Here is a 22,845-nt window from a genome sequence, read left to right on the forward strand (position 1 = left end):
AGCTAGAATTTAGAGGGAAGAATGTGGTACTTTCTGAGTATGAGATTAACAAATCCAAGCAGTGCTGGTCTTCCTGGCCTAGCAGAGATTAGGAAGGAAAAAGAAAACAAACCCACAGCTCTTGAGAGGGAGGGGGCCAATGCAAAAGATTGAAAGATAATGAATGAATGTGTCTTTTTAATGAAAATACAAGATTGCAGAATCTCTTCCTTCTTTGGGCAGCATGTTCTTTCTTGGCCAGCTGTCCTGTAAGCATTTGCCATTGAGAGTTCACTCTCACCCAGCACAGGGTGGTAGCTGCTGCTGCTGTGCCATTATTCAGCTCCAATGGTGAAGGCAGATGTGCTTTATTTAATTACCCAGATGCTGCAGATGAGCCTTGGGGCATTAACAGGCATCCTCCTGATAGTACTTTGGGGGATTGTTTTCAATCAGGGAAAAATGGGAAAAACAAAAAAAATTGCACAGACAATTATAACACAGAAATATCCAGGTATCAAAATTAAATTCTTAGAACCAAACAAAAAGGTGGCAATAGCACATGAAGCTCCTGTTGTGGCTCTGGTTCCACCAGTCTGGCCCCATTGAATAATCATGTTTTTAACCTGAAGTTTATGCTGCCTTTTCTAGGGACACATGTTCAGTTCAGTGCAAAGAGAAGATGGCATCAAGTACTGAGCAACTGTTCAATAATTAAACTTCTCCTTTGATTATTCAGTGTGTAGCCCCAGCCTGCATTTTCTGCAGTGTCAAGATTCCTTCATGAAGATGGAATTAATAATCTCATGGACATTTTAATTGTGGACTGAAAAACTCACATCAACTATAGCAAGTGATCTTTTGTGACAAACATTAATTGGCTTAACTAGTACAAAAATAAAATGCAGAAATGCTGTAAGGTAAAGCAAAGCATGCTAATTTAATAGGCCTTGGAAAAAACCTTTTCAAGCCTCTGCTGTATAGTTGTATACAGTCATGGTATGGCTTGTCAGATCCTCAGTGCTGCTGAGTGATCTCAGGTTACAGCTGGAGGAGGACAGAGCCTGTGGCCACATGTGGAAACCTGGGAAAAGTAACTTGGCCAGCACCAAGTGTGTGGCCAGTCTGCAGCTTTGGGGTGACTTAGAAACCTAACACAGACACCAGTTCCTCCATCCAAATAGATTCCAATAAAACAATGGTAACCACTGCTGCAGCAAGTGCCTTGCTGTGGAAATGACAGAGCATTCAGAGGGAGCAGATGATTTGGCATCACCTTCTGAAAAAAACATCCATTAATCATTAAAGAAAATTCTTCTTATGATTTTGTTTTCATTGGTCTTACTGATGAGCACCCAGCCTCAGTGTGGCCCAGGGATATCAATAAATGTGTCTATAAAGCTCTTCCTCTGAGCTTGCAAAGCCTCACAAGACTATTTGCTTATTAAAAAGTTTTCACAGTAGAAGAAATCTCAATTACAGCTTTTCTAATGAGCTATGGCAGCTCAATTCCAGCTCCTAAATAAGACTTTGAATCAGATTTTGGTGCAATTAATGAACAAACCAGAATGTTGTTCTGATATGGATGAGCATTTTGGTTCTACCTGCACTAGATCAATATTTGATCCTTGCAGAAGCACAAGAAGGGAGCTGTTCTTACAAAAGTTCCTGAGTTTGTTCCCCAGCAAAAAGAGGGGGACTGCAGTTAGAGCTGTAGCACCTTCCTGCCTCCCTAACACTCAGCTTCCCTCACGTTGGGCAAGCTCAGCATTTTCCTGCTTTGGAATTGGCAGGAATGAAATCTGATTTGGATCCCTTTCTCTTGCATCAGAAGCAAGTAGGATGCTTTTCATCTCAGCTTCCTCTCTGTCATTCTTCCTCAGAAATTTTAAAATTCAGAGCAGCAAACCTTGTGTGGAAATGCAGCTAATTTGATAAGTACACTAAAAAGAAATAATTTCTGAGAAATAATAATATGGTAATGAAAGTACAGTTAGTAATATGGGTTGCAGTCATGTTGGAATGCAAATAGAATAAGTAGCTATTGAAAGAGTTTATTCAGCTGAGTCTAAAATAGTTTCAAGGGTTTGCTTAATTGAGCAACTTTGCACTGGAATGAAACCCAGGACATTTTGGTTGTTTAAAAGTATTTGCATCTGTGTGCTGAATCTGAAGACTGTGGGTAATGGGATGTAAACTGAGGAACAAGATGCTAGATGGAATGGGATTGTGGATAAAACAGGTTGATGATTTCTATTAAATCCATGCACAAACAAGCAGTTGTTTAATGTTCCCCTGTGCACTGGCAGAACAGCAATAATCCACTGTGGGAGGTCATTCCCAGTGCTGCCACTCAGGTTGCAGTGTCCAGTGCAGGGAGGGGCAGCACTGCAGGCAAAGAGGCTTTTCCCAGCCAGATAGAGGGTTTCACTGCAGGGCTGGGGTTGCCAGTCCCTGCAGAGCTGGGAAATGCCCCAGTCAGCAGCAGGGGAGGAGCTCCCTGTGTCCTGGGCTGGGCTGCCTCTGCCATACCTGTCATTTGCTCTCCTCATGACCAGCTGCCACTTTCTTTGGTTTGCTTGCTTTGGGTTTTCCTGAAGTTCTGTCTGCTCTGATGAGAGATTTGTATCTGAAGGTTGTACCTCAGGGTGCAGCTGGTGGAGCAGAACTGCTGATGCCAATCCAGACTGCACCTGGTTTGCAGTTACTCATATAGCTTTTTACACCTAGAGCAATAGGAAAGAAGAATAAGTATGGAATATTTTGTCCCTCACACAAACACCTTGCTATTCACTTTCTGGTTATTTTTCACAAGTGGTTGTTGCTAAACATGCCCAATGAATTTCAGCCACATTTGAGATTCAGTTAATGTTTAAATTTTCCAGCAATGATAGAAGCAGACATCCTTACCATAGCTGCTCTTTGCTGGCAAATCAGGTTTGGGTCTTTTCTCCCAGATTTGCACAGACCCATCTGGCAGGAGGTGTTTGCTAAGGATGCACTGTGCACCAGGTTTGAACCTTGTAAATAAACAGCAACATGGACAAATTTGAGATTGCATTCACAGTTTTAGGCATTCTTTCTGTTCACGTGGCTGGCACCTGCACCAGCTTTTTGGGGGATTTTTCTGGCAGAATTTTTGTTCGTTTGTGGCTGTTAGTATAATGCTCTGGGGCATATCTGTGCATTTTGCCAGTTTTCATCAAATTTATTGGTGGAGGCATGTCAGCCTACACCATCTGCATCCCAAAAATTGGTGGTGTGCTGGATTAGACACAGCATTGCACTCCAGGTGCTTTCCTTGGCACTTGGCCTCAGCAGCAGTGGCTGGAACAGTTCTGTGTTTGCCCTATTTTCACCTTTCTTCTTTCTTTGTGTATGTTCTCTCCAGTTTTGACCCACAGAAATTCAGGGATTTCCAGTCACTTGCTGCCTTTTGAATGTTGATTCAGTAGCTGATAGAACATTAGGCCAGGCCAGGGTGTCTCTGTGGGTGTTTACATATTTGGGTCAGCTGTACAGATGCCAGAAACTGTTATTCTGAAGTAAATTGAATAGGATAGATCTCCCCAATGTTATGTATTTCAAATTCTTATATTGCTGAAACCCATGGCATTTCTGCATGATTCTGCCTCTCTTTATTGGAAGTGTACTTTTTTGATGTCTTTAATTTTAGCTTAGAGCTTTTCTTACATAGAACTTCCCATAACCTTCTTATATTCATGAAGGTGATAAGCAGTTTAGTTCTTCTGCTCTTCATCCCTCTTTGTTTTACATCCTCTGACCATGTATTCATATTGTTCCTCTGACTATATATACCATATTGTTCTCTGTAGAAATGGGGTTTTTCTAAATCTGCAAAAGCTGTCTTGTGGAAGTATTGGGCATTGAGTCTGGACAATTTTAAATTGTCCTAGAGAGTCTCCTGGAGCATCAGATTCCTCAGGAGAAGGACTTGGGAGGTGCTGATGGATGAAAAACTAATATGACCCAGCAGTGTGCACTCACAGCCCAGAACCCCTCTGAGTGCTGGGGTCTGGGGGGTTCTGCCCATCTGCCCTGCTCAGGTGAGACCCCACCTGCAGAGCTGCCTCCAGCCCTGAGGCACAAGAAGGACATTCCTTTGGAGAGAGTCCAGAGGAGGCCACAAAGATGCTCCCAGGGCTGGAGTCCCTCTGCTCTGGAGCCTGGCTGGGAGAGCTGGGGATGTTCAGCTGGAGAAGAGGATCCAGGGAGATCTCAGAGCCCCTTCCAGTGCCTAAAGAGATCTGGAAAGGGACTTTGGAAAAGAGACTGCAGTGACAGGACAAGGGAATGGCTTCCCATTGCCAGAGGGCAGAGATGGATAGGATATTGGGGGGGAATTATTCCCTGTGAGGGTGGGCAGGCCCTGGCACAGATGCCCAGAGAAATTGTGGCTGCCCCTGGATCCCTGGCAGTGCCCAAGGCCAGGTTGGACAGGGCTTGGAACAGCCCGGAATAGTGGAAGGTGTCCCTGCCCGTGGCAGGGGTGGAATGAGATGGGCTTCAAGGTCCCTTGCAACCCAGACTCACTCTGGAAGTAAGATCACTTACAGAGCCCCAGTACCACACAGCTCTGTGCTCTGGAGAGTGACTGCAATACCCAAAATGCCAGTGCACTTGTGCTGTGGTGTTATCAGAGTGAGTCATTCTGGGTGCATTACTGAAAGAAAAGGTGCTACCATTAAAATAAATTAAAAATGCTTCTACCCATGGCACTTTACTTGAAATATATGTAGCTATATCATCTGAAATACCCATTGGCATTCTCTTAGTTATAAAGCTCAGATTCACAGTAGAAATAAATGTTTTAAGATCAACAGAGCACCAGGCAACTTGTTTCCTTTTCAGCAGTACTTAAGGCAGTGACTGTACACATACCTGGTGTGTGTGTTCCAGCCTGGCAAGTTACATCAGAAGCATTTCAGTGGGTTATTCCAAGTCTGTGGAGAGTGCTAGGAATTAATTACTTGGGTTCTTAGTTATAGAAGCAAAAATCAAACACTGATGTAGGGGCTGGATCTTAATTGCAATTATTTTTCTTTCAGTTCTTCAGAATCACGTCCAGCTGGCCTGGAGGAGAGTGATCAGTCGTCGATGTCTGGAGACCAAGGAATGAATTTAGATAAGTCAGGCTCTAAACTCTCAGACTTTGCAAGTAGGCCACCAGGTAGTAGGATTTTTCTGTGATTATCTGAATGTAATAACTATAGGAGAGCTTTTAACAATCTTTGTGACAGTTCTATTTTATTTATGCTATCACATATTCAAGTGTGATTTCCTTCTAGTAAGTAATTGGTACCATTGTTTAAGTGTTTTCTTTGGGTTAGCTTGAAATGAAGAGTTAGCCTCATTCTCATTTAACATCCTGCAGGTATCATACTGAGTACTGTAGCATTATTCAGCAGTAACATAACTGATAGAAATGTATTTCTTCAGCTAGAGAAACTACTACAGGTTGTAGTTGGAATGATTCTTTGCATGTAGAGAGATTAAATCTAAACTCTGCAATAGGATTTATATTATAAACCACATTAGAGTGTTTTTGGCTGAGTAACACATGGCAGATTCTACTGTGTACTCAAGAAAATGTCAGGTCTGTGGCAGATGTGCTGGTCCATGGGGGCTGTCAAACTCTGAAGCTACTTTTAAGGAGGAATAATTAGTGAAAGTCCAACTCTGCATTCATTAGTGAAAAGAAGCCCATGGGCAGTTGCAAAGACTTGTCAGGTGGTGTGAACCTGGGTTAGTAGCTGATATAACACACTAAGAGATCTCCAGTTAAACCTCATGCAAGTCATACATTAAGTAAAACTATTTTTACGAATTAAGTAAAATCTTTGGCTTTGTTTGTAAAGCCTGTTTTGTTCATGTGGCTCTCATCCAAGATAAACACGCTCCAGGCTCTACTTTCTATCCAATCCTGTTTTACAGAAATTGTGCTTCCTCTGGTCTTTGGTTGGTTGTAATGCTTGTGTCATCCTGTTGCCTTAGGTTATCCATCTCAGCCAGTGGAGCAAAGGCCTCTTCAGCAGATGCCACCTCAGCTCCTGCCACACACGCAGCAGCCCCAGCCCCAGCAGCAGCCCCAGGCAGCCCCACAGCAGGGCCAGGCACCCTCCCAGACGCCACAGCAGCAGCAGATGATGATGATGCTGATGATGCAGCAGGATCCCAAATCAGTCAGGCTGCCTGTGGCCCAGGGGGTTCACCCCCCCCGGGGGCCCCTGAACCCAGATGCGCCGCGGATGCCGATGCAGCAGAGCGGGAACGTGCCGGTGATGGTGAACCTCCAGGGGCCCGTGCCTCCATCTCCTGACAAACAGAGGATGGCCCTGCCAGGCAATCCTCCTCTGGGAAACAATGCAAGAAAAATGGTTTATCCAGATAATGTACAAAATCCTTCCAGCTCGCCCCTCAGAGAGGTGTCATCAGTATCCTCTCTTCCAGAAGGAGGTGGAGCTGAGGGCCCTCCAGCATCAGGAGCTCAGAATAATGTGACATCTCATTTAGTAGTTTCACAGAACCAGTTAATGATGACAGGACCTAAGCCTGGACCATCCCCACTTTCAGCTGCCCAAGGTGCAAGTCCCCAGCAGCAGTCTAGTTCTCTGTCTAGTGCTCTTACTCACCATTTTCCAAGTGTTGCTGCCCCATCACAAACTTCAAGGCCTAAAACCCCAAACAGAGCCAGCCCAAGGCCATATTACCCTCAGACTCCTAACAACCGTCCACCCAGCACAGAGCCCTCAGAAATTAGCCTGTCACCAGAGAGGCTCAATGCTTCTATTGCTGGTCTGTTCCCTCCCCAGATCAATATTCCTTTACCTCCCAGGCCTAATCTCAATAGAGGATTTGATCAGCAGGGTCTGAATCCCACTACTTTAAAGGCCATTGGACAAGCCCCATCAAATCTCACAATTAACAATCAGTCCAGTTTCACTGCCTCACAGTCACACAAGTTGGAAAGTGTGGTCATTAATTCGGGCAAACAGACCAATGCTGGAGGAACAAAGAGAGCAAGCCCAAGTAATAGTCGAAGGTCCAGTCCTGGATCCAGTAGGAAAACTACACCAAGCCCTGGCAGACAGAATTCAAAAGCAGCTAAATTATCACTGACAACTCAGCAGAATCCATCTCTCTTGCAGAACATGGAATTACAGAGAAATGTGATGTCTGGTCCCTCTTCTTTGCCGACACCCGTGACCACAAGTTTTCAAACCAGCTCCATGCTAAGTAACCAGAGTCCTGCAGTTTCTGTACCTGCTGTGACTGGCATTCCTGAAGACAATAAGGACAGCCTTAGTGTGCCTCAAGATACAGAGAGTCAAAGTGCACAAGGTGTCCAAGGTAGCAAGGACCAGCCCAGTATGGAACTGAAAGGTGTCCCTACTTCAGAAATGAAAGTGCTGGTTCCTGAGGAGCAGGCAAAAAAAGATGGGCAAGCCTTAGATAGCAGTAAGCTCCCAGTCATGGAGGAAAGTAAAGCCATGGTATCTCCAGCTATGAGGGAGGCACCAACTTCTCTAAGTCAACTTCTTGACAATTCTGGAGCTCCTAATGTGACCATTAAGCCCCCTGGGCTGACTGGTCTTGACATGGCACCAGCAGTCCCCGCTGGTGAGGAACTGAAGAAGATAGCTGTCATTCCTCCACTGCAGGATGCATCCTTGAGCAAGGAGCCATCTAACTCACTTAGCCTGCCTCAAAATAACGAGGCCTGTCCAAATCCAGGGCACCAGGAACTGGGAGAAGTAAATGCAAGTGTGGCACAGAGTGCTCCTCCAGTAATGCAGAGGCCTGTTAGCTCTTCTTCTATTTCAGGTCCTTTACCCCCTAACCAGATAACAGTTTTTGTGACTTCCAACCCTATTACATCTGCTGCTAATACATCAGCTCCATTGCCATCCCACTTGCAATCTGCATTAGTATCCACTGTTGTCACCATGCCCAACGTGGGGAGCAAAGTGATGGTTTCAGAGGGGCAGTCGGCAGCTCAGTCCAACGCCCGGCCACAGTTCATCACACCTGTGTTTATAAACTCATCCTCAATCATCCAAGTGATGAAGGGCTCTCAGTCCAGCACGATTCCAGCAGCTCCCATGACTTCTAACTCAAGCCTGATGCCTCAGTCAGTCGCAGTCGTTGGTCCCTTGCATCTCCCACAGAATATCAAGTTTTCCTCTGGGCCCACTCCTCCCAGCACCTCATCCACCAGTCCTGTGTCCAGTATTCCCACCAGCAGATCACTCGTTCTGAATCCCCTGGCATCTCCTGTCCAGCTGCCTTCTTCCACTGCAGCTCCTTCCAGTGCTCCTTCCCAGCTTCCTGCTCAGCCAGCCAAGGACTTCAGCCCGGAGGAGGCTGCCCAAGGCGCAGGGCCGGCTGAGCAGTGCCCTGTGCCAGCAGCCCAGTCGGGACCTGTTGTTTCCCCTCTGCTCACGAGCAGCCCGGGCTCTGGGAACAGACGCAGTCCTGTTTCATCCAGCAAGGGAAAGGGGAAGGTAGACAAGATTGGCCAGCTCCTGCTGACTAAAGCGTGCAAGAAGGTCACTGGCTCCCTGGAGAAAGGGGAAGAGCAGTATGCTTTGGATGGAGAAACAGAAGGTCAGGGACTAGAAACGCCGGTCCCAAATAGTTTGGGAACAGAGCAACCACCAGCAGAACTCGATAACAAAAGCGGGACACCTCCAGCACCCAGTCTTACAAAACAGAGCACTTCGGTGCCCGGCAGCTCGAGCCTCAGCCCCGCGGCGGCCGCTCCCTCCTGCGCGTCCCCGGGCGCGGCCCCTGCGGCCGGAGCGGCCCCGGCAGCGCCGGAGCCCGCGGGCCCAGGCGGCACCGGCAGCGCCACCGGTACCGGCACCGGTACCGGCACCGGTACCGGCAGCGGCAGCGACCCCGGCGCGGGCCCGGAGCCGAGCGGGCCCGAGGAGAAGCCCGCAGCACCGCCGGAGCTGCTGCAGAGCGCGGGTGAGTGCGGGGCTCGGGGGTGGGGGTGGCTCCGGCACATCCCGGCGCGGGTGAGTGCGGGCTCGGGGCTCGGGGCTCGGGGCTCAGGGGACTCGGGCAGAGCGCAGGTGAGTGCGGAGCTCGGGGCTCAGGGGACTCGGGCAGAGCACAGGTGAGTGCGGGGCTCGGGGCTCGGGGGACTCGGGCAGAGCACAGGTGAGTGCGGGGCTCGGGGGACTCGGGCAGAGCGCAGGTGAGTGCGGGGCTCGGGGCTCGGGGGACTCGGGCAGAGCGCAGGTGAGTGCGGGGCTCGGGGCTCGGGGGACTCGGGCAGAGCGCAGGTGAGTGCGGGGCTCGGGGGACTCGGGCAGAGCGCAGGTGAGTGCGGGGCTCGGGGGACTCGGGCAGAGCACAGGTGAGTGCGGGGCTCGGGGCTCGGGGGACTCGGGCAGAGCGCAGGTGAGTGCGGGGCTCGGGGAGCAGGATGGCTCCGGCAGAGCACAGGTGAGTGCGGGGCTCGGGGGCGGGGTTGCTCCCGCACATCCCGGCGCTGCTCTCCCCGCGCTGCCGCCCAGGCTGGCAGCTGCTTTTGTGTTTCCAACAGCTGAGTGATACACTTGTGTTCGCCAAGATTCGAGTTCCAGATGTTCTATTTCACTCTCCATTTTCTGCTTCAGTGGGGTATTTGTCATGAGTATATGATTCTGTAACTTCATGTAACTGTTGGAAGCAAGGAAGAAAAGTGGATGTATCAGTAATGACAAATACTTAGGGTCCCTTTTATACTGGCAGATACACTGGTATTCTGCTTTGGTCTTGCCACAGTCTTTCTTTTTATTTTATAAATTATTTCAATTTGTTGACTTAATTATGATATTTTGAATTAATCCTAATAATGCTATTTCCCTCTCTGAATAACCTTCATTCTCTAGGGAAATTGCTGAATAACCTCCAGAACAGAAGGAAAAAAACCAATCCACACCAAACCCCCATTTGCCTAGAGAAAAACTTAAATGCTCATTTCAGAGAAATTAATGAAAAAGTTAACTGCATTCAGTTTTCAAACATCTGAGCTATTTTAATTTAAGCATCTGGCAGATTTTATATCTGACACTGATGCTATTTCTTGATACCAGTTTTAATTTACTGAATCTGATGTGGTTATAAACATATCACTCTTGAAGTGAGCTGAGTATTGTGCTTTTCAACATGAATTAGACACAGAAGATAAAATCATGGATGATGAAATCCACAAAGTCAGGGGAACTGACTGAAAACTTCAGCCTCAGAGTGACTTTCCCCTGGCTGTTGGATGTAGCTGTATGCCACTGGAAAATGGAAGCTTCCTTTGAGCTTCATGGAAGGAATTCTGACTTTCTAGAAAGTGATAGTCTTTAAGCAGAAATGTTAAATTTTTTGTCTTCCTGTTCTGTGTTAAGTTCACTATCACACAAAAGACTAGAAAACATTAGCCCAATAAAAATTATTTTTCCATCTAATGTTTTTTACTTGGCAACCTAAGAAAGGTTAAGTCATCATCTTACTGCCAAAGGCCTTCAAGGGCAACTCTGGAGCATCTTGTGCACTTCACTTGAGAGAGTGAGGGCACTGATTCATTAAAAATACACTATTTTCCCCCAGAATCTCCTTTGAGATGAACATTTTAAAAAAGGAGACTAAACTATTGAAATGTTGGGATTTCCTTTAATGATACAGTCTGCTGGAAACCTGTTACCTTTAAAGATGTTTGTGATACTTCATTTCATCACTCATTCTAGTTTGAGAAAACTTGCTGGGGATAGTTTTGCCAAAGTTTGTTTTGAAAAGGGGGGAGGTGTGTGTGATGGGAGGGAAGTGGAGGGTATATTAAAAATTGCATCTGTAAAGGGCAAAGTGAAGTCAGTTGGGAGAGAGAGCATTTTGTAGCAGCCTGATCACACAGCAGGAACTACTTCACTTCTTTTGACAATAATGTGTTGTTTTTCCTCCACTTTTATTCTAGCATCCTCTCAACATTTAACACAGAAAAAAAGTTCAGTTGCAACATCAGAAAGTACTGTTCAAAGAACAGGTAAATCTTCCTTTGGAAAAGCAGAATAGAGGTGAACTAAGTCCTTTATGTTTGGAACTGAAAATGTGTTTGTTTGAATGCATATTCAGTGGTCACTAACACACTGGGTATTTGGGGGTTGGGTAGGGCTTTTATTATTATTTGTGGTTTTGGGATTGTTTTTCTTTGCCAGTTACATTGTGCTTTGGTAGTGTCCAAAGCCTTGTGGGAGATTCAGGATGGGGTCAAGTAAAAAATGAAAAAATCCCCAAAGAAGATTTCAGATATTCAGTGATAAATTGGAGGCACTGGATTTGTAACAATACATTATGTTTGAATTTCAAAGTTCTATGCAGAGCTAATGAGAGGGGTGTTTCTTTCATTGTACCCTTCTGAATATACAAATATGTTCATGACATGCTTGGGGTGTGTTTTAGAGTTGTAATCCTTTTTTTTTGTGTTCAACTTTTAATGCCTCCCAGTAGTGTTTCAGGGTGGAGCCCTCCTGGCAGATGCTTTGTGCTGCTGCCATCTATTATCATGGTGTTTCACCATCAGTTCTGGGCTGTTTTACCAAAGGGATTCCCAGGTTGAGTAGGAAAAACAGATAGATGTGGGCTGCTTATGGGAAGTGCCACTCTCCATCCATTTGCCATCTCTATTCTGATTAGAAATAGGGTTTTCAGAAAGAAAAAATTGTATGAAATTGTTTGCTTTGAATTTCCACTAAGACAAAGGTGGTCATGCACCCTTGTTTTTTCACACCCAACTCCTTGCCCTGTGCTGCTGTGACTGTACTGGGGGTTCCTGCTCAGGGAAGCACTGATGCTATCCATTTTCTTGCTGTTGGTTTAAATTTTGGGTGGGAAGAAAGGTAACTCCTTTCATTGCTTAGTCTGTTCTTCCTTTGTTGCCAAGACCAGGCAGTGCTATAAGAGGCTGATGTTCCAACACTGCAAATTCATCCTGAGAGGACAGACATTACCCATTCTCTTACTGTTTTTAATGCCTCTGTTGTTCTTCATGCACACTCTAGCAAACTTTGGGGCCTAAATTGCTGTCAAAGGCAAAGCCCCAGTTTGTGTCCCACTGGCCCCAAGTTTGAGGGGGGATTGAGCTGGACAATGGGACAAAGCACAGGGAGTTCACCCCTGACATTGCAATGGTAATCCCTAAATATCTGGCAGCTCCTCATGAGAGGGCCTGTGTTTAGTTACAGATCTTCCATCTCAACAAAGGGTACCAAGGGTAGGGACACAATTAAAGGACAGACAGTAAAAAGACTTGAGAAGGTGTTGAAAAGGTGACCTGCTTACTGAGGTGAAGACTCCAAAGGAAACCTGACCTGTATGTACAAAGTCACTGAGAGAGAAAACAGGTCAGACTTCTCTTTGCATCATTTTCATTGAGATATTTTCCAAATCTGTTCAAGTGCAATTTGGCTTCAGAAATTTGTCATTAGAAGATATTGCTGGGCTGAGTTAAAGCAAATTTTTACAAGTACAATAGAGCCAGATGGGTACTTTTAAGGTTTAAAAATTAATAAACCTAGAAGGTTTGGTAGAAATAAGCTGTCCAAAATGGAAGTTTAAAAAAGGAGAAGAGTGTAGCCAGAGAGTTTCTCTACAGTTTTTTTCTGCAGGGCTTTAATTTTTCCCTGTCTTAGCTGACTGCCTGAAGGCTGTACTCAGACCAAGCACTTGGCCAATGTGGTATTTTGGCTTGCTTTGCTTTGAGAGAAGCTTATCCTTGAGATCTAATATGTGATAGAAAAATGTGAGCTAGTCATGCCTTGTCAGCAGGTATGTACCTCTACAGCAGACTTTAAAATTATCTTTTTCTTTTGTAGAACTTGAGACAAATGCTGCAGTAGTTGCTGGTCAAAGGTAAGGAGATAGTTTGTAGATTCAGAGTAGATGTAGCTTTTGTGGGAGGAAGTCCCTTTCTCTTTGCTTAATTGCTCAACCTCTGTTACTACTTTTCATTTTCTTGGCTGTATCCTTTCTTTCCTGCTAAGAAATCAGGCCAGTTGAATGTTCCAAACCATTGCTGAAATGCAATGACTATAAGGTAACCTTTTCCTTAGTCTGTGCTTTGGGCAGTGTTTCCTCTCATCCTTTCAGGTCTGGATGTTTCATGTCCTGGAAGGGTCTTGATGGTTGCACCCAAAGCCTGCAGCTTAGCTTCATGTGAATTTTGGTTTTCTGAAAGGAAGGCTTTCAGAAGTTTGTTCTTCTATCTTGAGGATTGTTTTCAACTGTTATCAACAGTTTTCCTCTTTGTTAACAGTCTGCCAAAACTTGATAAAAAAGTCAGGTAGAAACTTCATGTTGTCCTGGTTAAGACATTTGGGAATTAAAAGATATTATAGCAAATGGTTGTGTTCTGTCAGAAGAAAATACAGTTTCCAAGATCTACTAGATTCTAAACACCTCAGGCACTCTCTCAGTTGGCAGTGAGAGCCCCTGGGGTGGTTTTTGGCCTCAAAAAAAGTGTGGTTTGGGCACTGCCCTCATGGGTGAAGTGACCCCCTAGGCCAGGGCAAGAGGGGCAGCCCCTTGTTGAGTTCCTCAGGAGGAAATGCATTTCCTCAGATCAGGAATGGCTCTGAATGGAATATTTACCCATATTTATCTTCATTTGGATTGGCATCTTTCAACAACAAGCTGAAATTTCACAGTGAGTTTTCTTCAGGATAGAATTTTAATGAGAAGCTGAAGGTGGGACATTGGCAGCTGAGCAGATTCTCCAAATGAAATGTCCTTGTGTGAGCATCTCCAAACTCACACAGCACATCAGATTAACAAGGGCATTCTCAGGGTTTTTCTGATCAATGCTCTTCTGAGCAGGACTGGAAAAGAAGGAAAGTTTGCAGATAATCTGGGTCTAGTGATGCTTTGGGCTCCTGGACTCAAACCATACAGGACAAACCTTGATAGAAACATAGATGGTTTGTGTGGGAAGGGACCTTAAAACTCACCTTCATTCCACCTCCTGCCATGGGCAGGGTCACCTCCCAGTATCCCAGGCTGCTCCAGACCAGTCCAGTCTGGCCTTGGACACTTCCAGGGCTGGGGCACCCTGTGCCCATTTCTCCCTAATATCAAATCTAAACCTCTTCTCATTTAAAGATATTAAAAACCTTTAAAACCTTAGGGGAACCTTGCAACCTATAAACCACTAGAAATATTTTCATTTGGAGTAACTTAAATTCCTCCTATAAAAGGAGAGAAGTGATGTGCTGGTTCCTATGAGACAACCCCAGCTCTGTCTTTAGTCCCTAGAATCTGTAAAAATGATTTGTACTAAGTGAACTTTGGATGCTGATGCCTGTTTGCTTCCCTCTGGGGGTCCTCTGAGGTAGATTACTGCTGGTTCAGCTGCCCCACTTCCACAGGAGAAGACCAGTTTGAGACCTGTTTGGGGGATCCAATCTATAGATGGCCCATAATACTCCTTTCTGGGGAAATAGGTTTCAGTATTTATGTTGTATCTGAGGTAATTTACAATCTGTAGTCTCCTCTGCTGCATTTCCTTCCTTGAGAATGTTTGTCTCTCCTTTTATTGAGAAACTTTTATTTAAGGTTTCTGTTACTTAATCCTAAAGTTTGTGTGATTTGAGTCCTTCCCCTGGGAGCAGATTTGTCTGAGGGTGACACTGCAGTGACACCTCTGTCACACACACCCTGTGCTGTGTCTTCACTCCAGGCTCTGATTCAGGCACCTGTCCTGAAATCCTGCAAGTTGTCACCTAAGGGGCCTGAAATGAGCTTTCTTCTTTTCCATTATCAGCAGAATAATTTAATTAATTAATTAATTTCCTTTGAATTCACACAAGAGAAGTTCAGTTTAAACTTCTGAAACTGCTTAGTCACCAGAAATTGTCTGGCAATAATGCATTAAGAAGAAAACACCCAAAGCTCAGGATGAGTTTACAGAGCTAAGAGAGATAAAATAAAAGATGAATTTAATTACAAAATATAGCATTTCCCTTTATTGTCTCAGTGGCAGTAAATAGATTTCCACAGTACCTAAAATTATTATTTTATAGCAGAAAAAGCTTTCTGTTACAAAAAAAAAAAAAAACCCAAACAGAAAAAAAAAAAAACCTCAAAAAACAAAACAAGCAAAAAAGAAATTTTACTTCAAGGTTTAAAACTTGAAGAAAATTTTTTAAAACGCTTTTTTTAATATATGAAGAAATCACTTAATATGGAGTAAATCATACATCAATGGAGTAAGTCTTTGTAGCAAACCCAAGAGCTGGCATACTCCCTGAAGAGTTCTTAATTCCTCCTGATGTTCTCCTGCAATTTCAACTCTGTACCCCCATACTGCAGCAGTCTCTAATGTAACCTGTTTGCTTTTCCTAGACTTCAGTAATGGTGGCACCTGTGGAAAACAGAGCAGACAATTTATAATGCATCTAATTTATTGGTCTTCTAATGTTGAAAATATTCTCTTTGAGGACTTCTCAATTCTGTACCCTCTGATAATTTTTGCTAGAAATGGACTGTACTCTGGCTTACTCAGGTCATTCTTCATCTGATAGAACTTCTGATATCTCTAGAGTTTCATTCTCCAGTGCTAATAGTCCGGAACTGGTACCTGTCGGGCCATCCTCCAGCTTGTCTGACTTGCATAGAAAAACATAATTCTTCTCACACTTCATCAGAAATATTTTGTCCCACTTTATTAGTAATGAGACAAAAGAGAATTGTGAAAAGTCTAAAACTCCAAGTAGAAGAAATTCAAGAACAGAGGATTGTGCCACTTCACAGGAAACTGTAGAGAACGGGCAGCGCAAGAGATCGTCGCGCCCCGCGTCCACGTCCAGCACAGCTAAAGGTAACATGTGCAGCCACCCTTCCTGGGGAGAGGGCAGCTCCTAACCTGCTTCCCTGGGTCTTTGCTCTGGCAGTAGCTGCCTCCTAACACTGGTTTGCAGCTCGTGCACCTTGGGTGCTTTATGTCTAGTTTCAAGGATTCAGCCCCAGGTTGGTGTTGAAGCCTTTCTCGACGTCTGCACTGGCAGTAAATCCTGTATGAATTCCTCTTTGGTACATCTGTGGGACTTGCTTTCTGCAGCACTCACCACTGTAGTGCTCAGCACCTGGCCTAGTTGAATTCTCTTGGCAGAAATGTGTTGCTGTTGGAAGGACCATACTCAGATCAAAAAGTGACATTTTCCTTTTCCTGAAGCCCGAGAGACACAAGACTTAAGTCTTCCCAAGTGCACAGTCAGCTCTTGCCAAGCCAAATGCCATGGTTCAGGCACGCTCCAGAGGCTGCTGAGGTGGCAGCCAGGAGCATCAGGGTGTGCTGTGTGCTAGCACAGAGCCTCAGCTCTGCTTCTCAACAACATCTGAACTCCTGAAGTTATTAACCCATGGCATTAGCAGGTGCTGACATACTTACTCCTACCCAGGTTACAGTCTTTAACAATTATGCAGCATTTGTGTGATATGCACGGCCCAGTGCCAGGCTGAAGCTAATTCTGTCAGCTTCTTGTGTTTAAGGGTCAGAAAAATGCTGATGGACCAAAGTTATGCAAGAGAGTAGAGAGAGACCGTCAAGAGGCAACATTCGACCACTAATTTAAAGATAATATACAGAACAAAGAGGTATTAATATCAAATGATTATAAAAGGAAGTCAAGTTGAATTCAGCCACCATTTCCATACTGGAGGTACTAAAGTGTGATGGTAAGAATATTGTGTTTTCAGAGTTTCAGAGAAGCATTCCAGCTTTATGTCATTGTGCAATGACTCCCAAAGATTACACAGGGGATCTATATGTTCTGCACTGTTGTGACTGCTGAATTTAATTACATTTACTTCTTGTGGCAGGACTGTGCAGAAGAATTTGAGTCTGTATTGTGAAAATAAATTCTCTTTCATGATTGTGAAAAAGAGTTTGAAAAATGTGAAGCCAGTGTAAAATCCCTGCCTGTGTTTGAGGGGATCTGGAGATGTGACCTGCCCCACAGGCTGTACTGGGCAAACCTAAAGATGGCAACCAGTGACACTTCAAAATGTGGGAACAGGAAAGTGCATCAAATGTAAATAATACCAAAACTCTCACAGGGGTTTGTGCTGACTGTGGAATTGGTTTAACTCTGTAAATAAACCCTTGTTTTTAAATGATGCATCTGAAGCTGCCACAGTGTCCAAGGGCTTTGCTGGACACTTGGGTGCAGGGGCCACCTGGCTGTGCATTTCTGTGAGCACACAGCTGCTCCTGAGCTGTGCAGAATGAGCCAAACCAGCTGCTCTGGGCCAGAGGACAGGCTGCACCTTAGCCAGGTGGCTGCAGGAGTGTCACCTGCTTTGCCACCTGTGCCTGCTCTGTTGTACATTTTTGTTAGTAAATCAGAGCTTAATTATTCTGGTTTACTTGCTCCTGTCCTCATTATGTTGTCTGTGCCCTGAGAAGCCCCCCAATCCATGGTAAAAGGAATGTGGGGCTGGGAGGATATCTCTCTTGAGATAGAGGCTGTTTAAAGTCATTATTAGGGAAAAAAATCAGCAGGCAGAGAGAAGCAGATGTGACCAGCTGGAGTAGGAACTTGCTTGCTAAGGCTTGGGAAGGAGGAGGCAGCAGGGTCACTGTGAGAGGAGAGCAGAGGAGAAGGGCACACAGGGAGGGCCAGCCCTGCCATGGGTGCCCAGCACACTCAGGTGCAGGTTTGGGTGCTGGTGATGCTCCCAAGGGCTGAGCCCTGCTCTCCTTCTCCTCCTCCAAGCACAGAGCAAGGGCAGCAACAGCTGCTGCTGCAGCCAGTTCAGAGCCAGCCCTGCTGCTTGCAGGCTCCAGGCTGGAGACAGCCTGTGGAGAGGTGAAAATTGGCCCTGTACTGCTTTTCCCTTTTTGGAGTACTTTTCCAGCAAGGGCTGCTTTTAGCATTTACTGTAGCTTTGAGTTTGTTAAATTTCGAAATGTTGATTGTTTTTTCTAATTCTACATGTAACAGCTGTGGAGTTGTACTGCTGCTGTTCTAATTTTAGATGGGCTTGGAAATTTTTTTCCCTTTTGACTCTTAAAATGCACACAGCTGCAATAGTTTTTGGAAAACATTACGAAGAGCCAAAGAGACATTGCCAACATTTAAAATCACATTTTTTAAAAGATTTAAAGATGCAAATGGCCTTGGTCCTTACTCTTTTTTTTTGTTTTGAAATGGAAACTTAGTGCCTTGGTAAGTGCACTGGACATGTCATCTGCTGCAGGTGTCAACATTTGTGTCTTTTTGCATCAGCTGTGTTCCTGTGGCTGGGTGTTCACTGCAGAACACCCAGTTTTTAATGTTTTTAATGACTTTCCAAGAGCTCAGACAGCTGGGCTGTTAAGTGGCATGGCAGGCTCCAGAACAGCTCTGCAGGGCTTGTGTGGCACCATCTCATGGCTGTGCTTCCCCCTGTGCCACAGGGGCAGCACAGAGGGGACACTTTCCAGTATTTGGCTCTTCTTTCAAAGGCTCTTCTGTTAGGTTTGAATAAATGAGTGTGGGGCTGCTGGCCCAGGGGTGTCACAGCTGCTCAGGAGTCACTCCCACTGCTGGGGAATCCTCTGCTCCAGAGCTTTCCACTCTGCTGTGAGTCTGCAAAAATGACAGGGCAGTCTGTGCCCCTCTGGGGAATGCTTACCAACTGAGCATCCATCCTTGTTTTCTTCTCTTGATTTCAGAAACGAGTGCCAGTGCAATGCAGTCAAAAAGAAGAAAATCCAAGTAAATTACTGCATGGAAACATGAGACTTGTAAATGAGTGTGAATTTACCAATAGCAATTTTGAGCTGTGATTTTTCTTTTTTAAATAAAATTCTGTACAGTAAGTCATTTTAATATTATACTGTTCCCAATAAATGATTTTTTTTCTAAAAACCAGATAAATAGATATAAAAACCGGGTTCTTCTAAAACCCCCTGGATTTGCAAAGTGAAGTCAGGGTTAGCACATTAGGGTAATGTGTTTGTATGAAATGGAAGGGGAAGACAATTGTAAATTTATTTGTTTCCACTTTTCATAAACAATTTAGAATACAGGTGTCCTGGGTTGGTGTTATGCCTGCTCCTCCTGCCCCCACACCTCTCTGTCTGCATGGAGCTGCCCTTTTCTCCCCCCCGGGGGGGTGGTGCCCTGGGGGCTGGGCTGCTGGGCTTGCCCTGCTGCTGCTGCTGCTGCTGCTGCTGCTGCTGCTGCTACCCCGGCAGCTGATTTTTTTTTTTTTTTTTTTTTTCTAGGTCTTTTATTAGCTTATTCATAAACAGAAGGATTTATGAGTAGATTGCACTACCTCTTTGGTACTACCACAGCAATTTAGGTTTGCACAGAGTGGGTATTTCCAAAGAGCACAAAGTTTATAACAAACATTCCTAATGTTATCTTTAATGACAGGCTTAAGAGCCACAGAATTTGGCCTTTTATTTTCCATATGTCCCTTTTCGGGTATTAATGAAACCTCCAGGAAATGGTCTCCTAGTCCTCTGTTCTCCTACTCCTTCTCTTCTCCAGAAATGACTAAAACTGCTGTTTCTTAAAGAACAGTGTCCAGAGTTTTCTTGTGCACAAAATAACAAAGGAACAATCTTGTGTTGCTCAAAAACAAGTAAAGTCTTCTTAAAGTCTTCTGTATTTTGACCATAGGATGCCAAAAAAAAAAAAAAAAAAAAAAAAAAAAAAAAAAAAAAAAGGCAAGATGGAGGAAACCAGAAGAATACATTGTTTCAAGGCCCCATGCTGTACTAATTTGTAAAGTAGCAGCCCTGGCACATACCATGTATTTTTCTTTTGACATAACAACGTTCTCTGCATTTTCCTGCACTGCTTCTTCTGTCACATCCTGAGGTGTCTCCTTAGACCTGAGATCACCTTAGGTGGACATGCAGGTGGTTTGGAACCCAGCTCTTTCCAATGCCCATCAATGAGAGACTGCAGGAGGCTGTTCCTAGAGGTTTTCATGGTTGTTTATTGTTCCTTATCTCAGGAATGCTTGGTCCAGCCAACAGCAGTCTGCTTGCCAGACGTCCAGGGCAGAATCTGTCTGGCAGAGGCAGGACTTGTCTTTTATAGTCTAAACTACGTACTAGGTATTTACAAATGACCCCCAATACAATACAATCTTGTTACATGGTCCAGATCTGTTCTCATCCAATCTAAAAGTGCCAGCGTGTCACCCAGCATGGATGACATGGAGAAGAAGGAGGAAGAGGTATCCACACCCCCAATTCTCCATCTTGGCCACGTGTCCCTTATCACAAACATTCTAGAAATCTGCTAATTCTACATTCTAACAGTCTAATTTACACTCTATTTACTCTTGTGGCTTGCATTTCTTCTCTTAATGTTGGTAAATTGCTCCAAGGAGCCAAATCCAGCCCCCGAGACACCTGGGTCCCATTCCAGGGTCCTTGGGGATCCCGCCAGGGGAGTCTTAAACCTTCCAGGGAAGCCAGAGGAATACTCTGGACTCCCACATTTTCTCTTGACATACTGGACTGTTCCTCCATCTCTTCATCACATTCATACACATCTTCCAAGGTTCTGTCCCATAGGATAGTAGCTCTTTTCCTTGGTGTCCTAGTTTGGACAAACTTAGGGGAAAAAACCCCCAGAAGAGCTCCCCAGGGAATAAACCCCCAATTCTTTATCCCACTGGACTTAAGAAAAAATATTTCACTCAGGGGGAAAAGTGGAAAAAACCTATTTATTAACACATACAAGAGAAACACTTCCCAGCACAGATCCAGATGACAAAAAAATTTTCACCGAGAGAGAAAGAGAGACGTGGACGATTCGATCTTCACTAGAAGGACGAGACGCTTCTCTGGCCGGTGTCCAGAGGCAGCTGCAGGGTTCCTCCGGAGCGAGCTGGTGCTGATCCTCGGGAGGTGAGGGGTGAGGGGAAGGGAGAGGGAGAGAGAGAGAAAGGAAAGAAAAAACAGCCAGCAAGCCTTAAACAACAGCGAGCTAAAACAAATAATTCAAGCAATATAAAGCCAAAAAATTAGGGAAAAAACAGCAAACTAACAAACCAGGCAACGAACTACTACCACAGCAGCAAGAGCCACACGCAGCAGCAGCCAGAGCCAAGCGAGCAGCCCAGGCAGCCCCTGCCCCGGGAGCAGACAGCTTCATGGCCAGGGGGCAGGGTGAGGAGTCAGTCAAAACACCAACCAGGACACTTGGGATTGGCATTCTACTGACATTAAGCAGTGATGAGTCTCCTGCGGGTCACCATATTGACTAAGGAGGGGTGAACCGGCCCAGGACAACAGGGTTGTTTTAGGTATTAAAATAATGTAATGTGCTGTTGTTTAAGTACTGTATGTGAATAGCAGTCAGAGGGTTTATAAACAAACCCCATGTTGTTTGGAAATGTAAATAATTTTATTATATAGTAGATCTGATGTATTTGTTGTAGAAATGGACCAGTGAAACAAAAAATAAATTTAAGGGTTTGTATAATGTGGAATCCTTCATGCTCTAAATAAATGTTATTGTCCTATAAATTGGGTTGAATTATTATTAGCAACAACAGCAGTATCATTCCAAACAGGAGGATTGGAGGGATTATTTAGAGCTCTGGGTCTGCAAGCTCCTTATATGTAGCTTCAGCAAGGAATTTGTTTAACCACAAACAAATTAACTGCTGCAGCTGTTCCTGCAAAGCAAGGGAGAGCAGGAAGGGCACCCTGCTGTCCCTGGGGCTGTGCACAGCAGAGGAGCAGGCAGGGAAAAGGCCCATGCCAGGGGAAAGGCTCCTGCCAGCAGCCTGGCTGCATCCCTGCATCTGGGAACTGCTGCACCAGCCCTGGGCTGGGATGTGCTGCCGTGGAAAGTTGCTCAGGCTGCACACAGTGTGCACACACACTGCCACCTCTTCTCTTTCTTACTGAATTTGAAAAATGTGTATCTCAAAATGCTGATTAAATAGAAATTGTTATTAAACAGAAGTTGTCAGCTTTTATAATCACAGAAGTAACTATTTGTGCACAAGGTAACAACTGAGTGAGGCTGATGTCACAGAACCACTGGGGTTGGAAAAGTCCTTTAAAACCTCCCAGTCCATCTGTTCCCCAGCACTGCCAAGGCCACCACTGACCCATGTCCCCACGGGCAGCATCCACACTTGTTTAAAATCCTTCTAGGGATGGGGACTCCACCACTGTCTTGGGAAGCTGTGCCAGGACTTGACAACCCCCCAATATCGAACCTGAACTTCCCCTGGTGCAACTTGAGGCCATTTCCTGCCACCTGCCCCTTGTTCCCTGGGCAGAGCCCGACCCCACCCAGCCCCACCCTCCTGTCACCCTCCAGCCCCTCAATGTCTTTCTTGCTGTCCCGAGGGTTAGAGGAGCCTCAGCAGTGCCCAGCACAGGGGACAGTCACTGCCCTGGTCCTGCAGCCACACCGTGGCTGGTTCAGGCCAGGTGCCCTTGGCCTCCTGCCCCCCTGGGCACACCAGGCTCTTGTTCAGCTGCTGTCCCCAACACTCCCAAGGCATCTTTCCAGCAGGCATCTCCCCAGGCCCTCTGCAGTGGCTCCATCCTCCTGCCAGAGCGTGGCTGCTCCGTGTCCCTGCACAGGCTCAGCTGCTGTGGGGATGGGAGCTCCTGTACCTTGGCTGGGCTCTGCTGGGCTCACCCTGCTCCATGCTTGGCCTTGCTGCTCCTGCTGCTGCTCAGGTTGGGTGGGAAGCTTTGGAGAATGAGGACAAAGTCCATGAAACTGGAAAGTCTTCACAGAAAAGGTCCACATACCAATAAACCAGGGAAAGAGAGGGGATTGGTCCCCTTGGCATTTGGGGATCTGGAATGTTATCACCTGGTTTCAACCTCCCACC

At 45.5% G+C, this 22,845-nt stretch overlaps 1 protein-coding gene across 6 annotated transcripts in view; it reads left to right on the forward strand.

Moving 5' to 3' along the window:
• NCOA6 (nuclear receptor coactivator 6) overlaps window positions 1-20,791 on the forward strand; it is a 46,595-nt gene extending 25,804 nt beyond the window's left edge. The window contains exons 11-17 of one of the 6 annotated variants that reach the window (XR_008841927.1): window positions 5,049-5,170; window positions 5,995-8,973; window positions 10,955-11,023; window positions 12,852-12,888; window positions 15,702-15,850; window positions 18,689-19,546; window positions 19,705-20,791. Coding sequence is in view for 4 of the 6 variants with exons in the window: in XM_056507048.1 (XP_056363023.1) it covers window positions 5,049-5,170; window positions 5,995-8,973; window positions 10,955-11,023; window positions 12,852-12,888; window positions 15,702-15,850; window positions 18,689-18,735 (3,403 nt within the window). In the remaining 2 variants the exon portion in view is untranslated. Of the gene's footprint in view, window positions 1-5,048; window positions 5,171-5,994; window positions 8,974-10,954; window positions 11,024-12,851; window positions 12,889-15,375; window positions 15,851-16,521; window positions 19,547-19,704 lie in introns of those variants that run through there. The other 5 variants (XR_008841929.1, XM_056507046.1, XM_056507048.1 and 2 more) reach the window with 5 other exon arrangements.
• Window positions 20,792-22,845: the final 2,054 nt, after the last annotated feature.

The sequence above is a fragment of the Oenanthe melanoleuca genome, chromosome 20, assembly GCF_029582105.1.
Source record: "Oenanthe melanoleuca isolate GR-GAL-2019-014 chromosome 20, OMel1.0, whole genome shotgun sequence".
NCBI lineage: Eukaryota > Metazoa > Chordata > Aves > Passeriformes > Muscicapidae > Oenanthe > Oenanthe melanoleuca.